The following is an 8499-nucleotide window of genomic DNA, read 5'->3' as shown; positions in this document are numbered from 1 at the left end:
TCCCCTGGTAAAAAGGCAGAGCTGGGGAGCTGTGGCTCCTGAGCTGCAAGGACAAATATTTTGCCACCGTGCCTAGAGACATTTTTGATTATTGAGAAATCGTTTTGGAAGGGCAATTACTAAATTTTAAAATCAATTTGGTAAATATGCTTCCAAAAGGAATCCATGACAAGCAGCAGGGAGGGAAGAATTGACTTTCAAATTACACAAACACACACTTTATTCATATCTAAATATCAAAGAGACTCTATGTACAAACAGAAGTAATCAGGAAGCATGTTTTGATCTTGCTGATGTACACAAAAAATGACAATTAATGTCCTCCTTTATGATATAAAGCCATGAGTTTTTTACAGTTACATTACAGGGACGATTATAGTTGAGCTTAAGGCTAAAAATAATGAAAGACTATAAAAACTACATTTTAACATTTAAAAATATCCAGGAAATTAACTGCAGAAGCAGGCAATGATCCAATTAATGGATTGCATTTATTAAATCGGGGGCAAACCGCACAGCACTCAAAGCTCCAGCTCCAAAGGTGCAGCTCTGCTTGGCACTGTGACCATTCCCAGCACTTTCCCTGGGTGTGCCAACAGAGCTGGCAGGCAAACTCCTGTTAACACTAACCATAAAGCACCACTGCCTCTTCAACCCAAACCCTGCGAGCCCTATCTGACGCTCCAGCACCAAATTTAGGATTTAGGCCTGGAGAGGTATAGAGCAGCAGTGTCCCCACAAAGCTTTCTGGGAGCTTTGTAGAAGAGCTTCCTGCTCCATTGCTACTCACCTGCCTGCCTGTTGGGGATGAGTGTGGTTGGAGGGCATGTGGCTTCCCCAAACACAAGCAAACTTAATAAAGGGTCTCCTCATGTTTAAGTACTGCACAGAGAAATACGTTATTTGGTTTTTAATGGAGAAATTATATGGAATTAGAAATCTCTCTCTATATAAATATTATATATATATAAAAATATAAATATTTACACACGCACTTAACTATAGATCGAGAAGAAAGCAATGGCTTTATCCTCATCCCTGCTGCTGGAGAGGAAGGACCCTGCTAGCCCCAAGTGCTGCACCTGGTTGCAAGGAATAAGCAAATCTAGAGCACGGGCTCCATCTGCTGGGGCAGACACTGTCAACATCGTCTGACAGCGTGCCAGCAGCCTCCCAGCCCTTTCCTTTTTTATTCCAGCAATTAAAAACCAGGCACATTCAGCCCCAGAAACATAAGCGTTCCACACCTGCCCACGAACCACTTATCCCTGCAGTCCACCAGACTTCAGCTGCTACTCAGTGAACATCTTCAGACTCGGGCACCACAGCTCTGCTCACATTGCAGCAGGCATTTGGGGGAGGATTTGGTTTTGCCTTTTTGCAGAGGAGACACCTCAGGATACACTGTCACCACAGGCACCCTCAGCTGCGGCCACAAACCCAGAACGGAGTACTCAACACTACTGAAAAGTCAAATCTCTCAGCGCAGAGCAGCACAGGATCCCACCTAGATGCCAGTAAGGCACGGCTTACCCTTACCCATCCACATGGGGCTCCTCCAGACACAGCCCCAGCCCCTCTGTCCCACCTCACCGAGGGCTCAGAGCAGCGAGGAGTTAAGGCTGTAGCCAGGCAATCAGCACCATGAAACCCACCACTGGGTCACTGCATCCCAGGCTGGGCCGTGCTCCACGCTCACACTTCGGCCAGGTGAGTCCTCACTGCCAATGCAGTTGCAGAGCTCCGTGTCCCATCCCACCCCACATCCTGTCCCTCCCCTCATCCCACCACAGCCATTGCCCTCGGCAAGGCCGCCAGCCTCTCGCAGGGACACATCTGAAAAACCTCCACATCCACAGACCGGTTTACAGACTTCATTTAGCTCAAAGGAAAGTCCTAATTAGTCACTCTGAGTGATTTACTTGTTCACTTGGAAGGGGGAGAGGAGGGAGACTAAGCTGAATTGTTTGAAATTATCCCTAAAGGGCACTGTAAATTAAGTGTTAATGAGGAATCCTATGCAAAGGGCCACAGTAGCTAAATAAAATAATTAAGGTGCTAAGCGATAACATTCATTCGGTTCTCAATAATTCAGCCAGGCTGGTTTTCAACCAGGATATTTGCAAATGAAGCCACTGTCACCACTGCCCCTGAATCCACACACCATCACTGGGGTGCTGGGCAGCTCAGCATTCACTTGGATTAGATCCATCACGAGAAGGAAACTTCCCTGAATGAAGAGAACAAGCTCCGGGCTCCCGTTCCCACCTGAAGGAAGTGCCTCGTTCCACTAATATGACACAAAAAGGATTCAGTCAAGTCTACAACAAATCTTTACAGAGGCTTTATTTTAATGGGCTGCATTTTTCCCCACTACAGCTGTTCCTAACAGGTCATGTTCATCCTTTGGCACGGCTGCAGACTTGTGTTACAATCAAATACAACACGGTATGTTTTCAGACATTCAAGCAGCAAGGTGTAACAGAGAGACTGCCTTATCGTGAATAAATGGCTACTGAGCAGTCCCAGATCAGACCAGCTTCTCACCAGCACCCCAGGCACAGGGCATGGCTGTTCTCTGAGTCAGCTCCAACCATGAACCACCATTCATCTACAGCCCCAAAACCACAGCCTGAGCAACGTAAGAAGTTCCCCAAGCAACAGACACAAGGCTTGCAGCCACCACTGGCTATTTTACTGCTAAAACTGAAAGATTTGGCTGTTTATTTTTAAAGCTTAGCTTTGTCTTCCTTCCTTACAATCTCTCCTCTGAGGTGCTGGTGCTACGTGTTACCTACTGCACACAGGCATGGCTTCAGTGCTGGGCCAGGGCTCTGCTGGTGTGATGCATGAGCCAGAACACACCCTGGGTCAGTGGGGCTCACCCTGAAACTTGCTGAGATGGTGCCGAGCCTGGAAGGAGCACTTCCATATCCATACTGAACACAGCCATGGAACACTGAGCAGTTTCTTGCCATCAAAGACCTTGGCTGGGCAACTTCCACCATGTGCCAGGATAAAAATCAATCACCGTGTCTCAGCTTTTGGCTGCAGATGGAGTGCAGGAGAATGCCTGTAGGAAAGTAAACAAAAAGACAACCACCTTCTATTTGAACTCTGTAAGAAAATCTTTCTGAGGGTCTGGATGCTCGATCGACTTTTAAATGCAGAAATTCAGCCCAATGCCATTGCATAGGATCTGTTTTTACCAGTGGCTACGGAGACGTTCAGTGACTCGATGCCTGGGTGCAGCGCTCTGCCAGAGGGGATGACCAGCATCTGGTGGCACAGGAGCTGCGTCTCCAGGGAAAGGCCATCACCTTCACTACCTGCACAACAAAGACACTGCTCAGGTCAGCTTGCAGCCATGCTCCTCTTTCCCATTCATCAGTACAGGTCATCTGTTAAGGAACTTTCCAACTCCCATTAATAACAACCACAGACAGATGGACACCTGTCCTACCTTCCCTTCCTGACCCCTTCCACTCACCCTGGATCTGTTCCCAGCACCAGCAGGGTTTTTGAAGAATACCTGTGCATCACACCTGTACTCCAGCATTAAGCACAGAGCCTTGCAGCACAAATATGAGGATCCCATATGCAAGCATCCATTATGCAGCTGCCCACAGACACGGGCTGCTGCCAGGGGATGAAGCAGACAAGGCCACCGGCCTCCTCTGCCACAGCAAATCTGAGTCCCTATCAATAGTGACAGGTTCAGCCCTTTCAGCAGAGAGTACCACCAGCTGAGTGCAACTTGTGAATGCAGACAGTTTAACCAGAGGCTTCAATTGATTAGTTGTTAAACCATCCAACAGCCCTGATATGTTTGGGCTGATACACTGGTGAAACAGAGTTGAAATCTATCCCAGGTCATTAGTAGTTGTTTGACTCACACTGTCACAAAGGGAAATGGAAAGGGAGAGGCTTTAAACAATCCTATGTGCAGACAAGTGAAAATGCAGAAGACCGCAGACCTCCCAGCCTGTTCAGCTCCCCAAAGACTTCTTCCATATTCATTATTTAGAGCTACACAGACAGCTACATGGCCGCAGGAATACCTGGCTCATTTCAAGACGTGCTTGCCCCCTAACAAACTAGGCTCAGCATGATGGAAGACTCATCCCACAGCAGCACCACGGGGCACGCACTGCCTGACAGGGGCTGCTGTACCTCTGCTTCATGGGATTCTCCAACTTGGACTGCACCTATCACCAGAGGTACCACAACTCCTGGAGCATTCCTGTCCTCTCCCTGATAAAGGTCTTACGATTCCTAATAAAGGCAGTAATTTGGCTTCCAGATTTTACAAAGCTTTTTATGGCCCAGGCTGCTTAAAATAATTAGGATCCATAAATTCAGGGCAAAAAGATTTGCACAGAGCGTGACACGCGGGAGGGAGTATTGACTAAATCAGATAAAATCCTAGTCTGTACTGGTGAATAAAAAGCACATCCTTGACTTCAGTATCAGTTTTGTCTCCCATTGACAGTGCACCTGACATAGTCCCTCTTAATTATCTGGTAATGCATCTAGGTGCTCCCAACCCATTCCTGCTCACACAAGGCTTCCAGTCTTAAGGCCAGTCAGCACGCCTGTCACCTCTGGCAATGAGTCCAGAGCAAACAACATCAACTTGGACCGTCCAAATCATTCTCTGCTAAGCCAGCAAGGATACCAGAGGGGTGAATTCGAGTCTACAAACACTTAACTTACAAGACAATCTGTGCAATGCCAGGAAGCTCACCACCATGCATAATATATCTTTGCTGCTGTTCGTGGCTAGAAGTTATGCTACGTATTCAGATCTAGGATGTTTCTTCAAACAACCCCAGCATCAGACAACTGTAATGTTCAATTTTCTTTTCAGCAAAGAGTTAGTGCTCAGCAGAGGGCTGAGATCATTACTGCTGCAAGGTCTGGGAGCTCTCCTTACGTATCTACCAATCAGTCTCCAATCTCCCTTGACAAAAGGATACTTGGACCCTTTCCTGGAGAAATCTCTCATAATTCAAGGTAATGACATCATTGCCACTTCCACCTCCTTCCTTTCTCTTGGTGTTGTCAATGTTTCTGGGATGCATTTCTTTGTGGTCTATCAGCATTGCTGCCAGTCTCCCAATTCCCTTTATAATATAGGTTCACACATCTTGTAGAGATGCCAGATTTGCTGCACTGTCTTGTCAGTATTTCTAGGAGTTCAATAAACATTTTAATTAAAAGAATGTCTTCTGAGCCAAGAAAACCACAGCACAGGGCAGGATTACAGCCCCTTGATGGCTCATCACCAGCCTGACACCACTTTCAAGTGTAAAAGCTCAAGCCAGCTCTTATACCAGGTGACAGACAAAGTGGGGGCCAAGGAGATGCCACACACAGGTGCTCAGAGCAGCATTCTTCCTCTAGCTGCCACAAGGCTGTTACTCCCCTTCTTTCCACCTTCTGTCAGCCTACACAGTTCCAAACTCTGCCTACAAAGGACAGCACCCTTTCCAAATCTCTTCCACACAAAGGAGAAACAGAAGGCCCTGGAGTAATCACAGTTCAGTTGCTCAGGACTGGGAAAGTGGCACTTCTTGCTCACACAGCACACTGTGAGAAAGTTCCTGGCCTTCCCCTCTCTTCTGAGACCATATTCCATTTTCAGGCAGATCATTCTAGTGCTTCTTGCTCAGCTTTTCCAGACCAAAGTGTAATGGAACATTACCTCTGCAATTAGTTTAGGGGATGGAACGCCATCCCCATCATTCCCTCATATATGCACTTGCCCCAAGATCAAAGCTCTGTAAATTGAAATACCTATCACTAAAATAATGGGTTTATTCCACCGAAATTCCAAGCAGCTGATGACAGGAACATTTTCCACAGTTTCAAACTGGCTCACTGTTCCCACAACTTCCCAGCCTTCTGCAGCTTTAGCCTGAGAACAGAAGAAGAAACAAATGTTAAGAACAATACTAAAATTTTCAAGCTTAAAAAGAACATAAGACATGTGCACAACCATATTTTTTTCCTAGATTTTCAGTTAAGCTGACTGGCTTTTTGAAATCTCTTGAATTTTTACCACCAAAGCCCTACCAGAACCAGGACACAAACCTTGAATGAGAAAAAGGAAAACAAAAGGTAATTTTCCTTCTGGTGTTTCTTCCAGTTCAGCAAGCAAACAAAAAGCAACTGAAATTACTTTTTTTGCCAATGTAACAGTTCTAGGGAGGTTTGGGTTTTTTGTTTTGTTTTTTTTGCCTGAAAAGCATCGAGGAGTTGTTGTATTAAACAAATCAGCTTAAGGTTAATGAACAGAGTAATGCAATGGAAGTTTTGAAGCACAAGCTCAGCCACCAGAAGCCCCCAGAAACATTTTCAAATACAGATGCACATCCTCAAACTCAGATGCCAAAACTCAGTTCATAAGAAAGCAGGGCACTCAACACTCAGCACCTCTCAGAACCAGAGAAACAGCCTTCCTTCCCCTGCCCTAACGTAAAGCACTTTAATTATTTGTCTTAGAAACCTATTTTAACAATAAAAGAGCTGCTGCTTCTTGCCAGCTTCGTTTCCTGTGAAACTGACACTTTTGACATTAAGTTATATCAAATTCACCCCAGACAATGCCAACGGTTAGGCCAGAGAATCGGGGTCCAATAAAACGAATGGCTACAATGGCTCAAAACGTTAATAATTCAAACTTTACAGTAACAAAGTGATTCTTCCAGCTGTTTCAGTGTCAATGTATTTTATATGTCTTTCAATTCTTCATCATTCAGAGCTCCAGCTGCCACAGACCTGCCGTACAGCTGAACACCGGCTTTCTGGCAGTGTGGGAAGAGTCCAGCCTTACTCCAGCTCATGGTCACAGCACAACCTGATGAGCTCCTCCTCAAAAAGACAGAAGCAGAGCTACTCATGGAGCACAGACTGGGTGCAGCTCACACACAGCCCTGATTTCTCACCATCCCTTGCACTAAAAACTGCCCAATGCTGCCATCATGTGCCAGGCTCGAGGACATTACCTCCATGCACATCACGGAAGACCCACAGCAGGAAATTGCACCAACTCTGGCCCCATGGGTGGGTGGGGGGACAGATCCCATCCTACTGGGTAGATCCATCCTACCATGCCAGCACCTTTTTCCTGAAAGGCTCTGCAACACAGAGCTGCTACTCCACCAGACTGGGGGTGCACATCTGTAAGAAAGATCCTATGGCACACACCACAAGCAGCAAATGGGAATGCAGAGCAGGAGCTCTGAACACTGCAAATAACTGAGTCCTCTATTTGTACCTTCTCTGCTCAATACATGTACTATTTGAAGTTTCCCATACGTTGTAAAATAATAAAAAGAAATGTGCATCATTCTACCTTCAAAAAGCTCCGGAGATCATCTGTGCTGTAGACATCAAAGACTTCCATAGCTCCAGAACTTGCTTTGCTCACTGTTGGAGTCAAGGGGCAGCTGCAAGAGAAAAAGAAAGGAAAAGTTTCATATAAGAACAGAAAGGGAAATCTAGGAGGATTTCTGCTTCTGTATTTTCTGCTCGTGCATCTACAACCAACTTCACCTAGTCTGCAAAAAATCTTGTTCTCCCAGTGAATGCACCTTCCTGTGGGGAACAAGAAGTCTCAGAAACAAACCCAGGAGACAGGCTGCAGCACTTTGTGTGCAGTTTTACAAATAAAACATGAAATGGGTTTTAAAAAAAGAGCACTCGGGGAGGTTCCCTGCCAGCCTGGAATGCTGCATCCCACAGCTTTGACTGCCCAGCTCTGCCCAACCCCGCATCTCGAGGTCGGTCTCAGAAAGCCCTCTAAAGTCGTTGTTCAGGAGCGTAGCCTTGAGACCTCTGTGGGAAAGGAAACAGAAATCCCGAGCATCGCGGCAGTGAACAGCCGACCCCCTGCCTGGTGTAGGGAACCTGCTTTGGCAAGGGGGTTGGTCTCGATGATCTCTAGAGATCCCTTCCAACCCGTACAATTCTGTGATTCTGTACCTGTTCCTCCGGCTGGTCACCACTCTGTCCACCCCCAGGAAGTACGCAGAGCGCAGCAGTGCCCCCAGGTTCATGGGGTCCTGGATCTGCTCCAGCACCAGCCACAGCAGCCGTCGGTTCGGGCTCTCTCCATTCTCCAGGCCGGGCTCTTCGGCCTCCTCCAGCCTCTTGAAGCAGAGCGGGGTGGCCTCCAAGCACACTCCCTGGTGGACGCGGCCCCCGCACAGCGCGTCCAGCTCCCTCCTCCCGACGTGGAGCACGGGAACCCCGCGTGCCGCGGCCTGCAGCACCAACTCGCTGCTGACCGCACGCTGAGGGCCGCCGCTCCGCTTGAGGAACAGCCTGAACAGATCCCTCCTGGCCTGGGACAGCGCCATGGAGCACGGCGCTACGCCGAACAGGATCTCGCTGCCCCTCGTCCTCTCGATGGGCAGAGCCCTTCCCGCCGGCCTCCTCCCGCCCTTCGAGGCCTCGCGTCCCGCCGAGCCCCAGCCCTCCCGCAGACCCACA

General features: G+C 47.7%; 1 protein-coding gene across 1 annotated transcript; it reads right to left on the bottom strand.

Annotated features, from left to right (window-relative positions):
• Nucleotides 1–252: 252 nt before the first annotated feature.
• On the bottom strand, nt 253–8495 carry MRM1 (mitochondrial rRNA methyltransferase 1; the record flags this gene model as incomplete). The annotated part of the gene is made up of 5 exons (XM_010722150.2): nt 253–3073; nt 3210–3329; nt 5800–5920; nt 7361–7454; nt 7990–8495. Coding segments are annotated over 5 exons (891 nt in total), but the record flags the coding sequence as incomplete, so codon positions are not given.
• Nucleotides 8496–8499: the final 4 nt, after the last annotated feature.

This window comes from Meleagris gallopavo, chromosome 21 (assembly GCF_000146605.3).
Source record: "Meleagris gallopavo isolate NT-WF06-2002-E0010 breed Aviagen turkey brand Nicholas breeding stock chromosome 21, Turkey_5.1, whole genome shotgun sequence".
NCBI lineage: Eukaryota > Metazoa > Chordata > Aves > Galliformes > Phasianidae > Meleagris > Meleagris gallopavo.
Note: the sequence above shows the minus strand (reverse complement) of the source record. Positions and strands in the feature narration are given on the sequence as shown.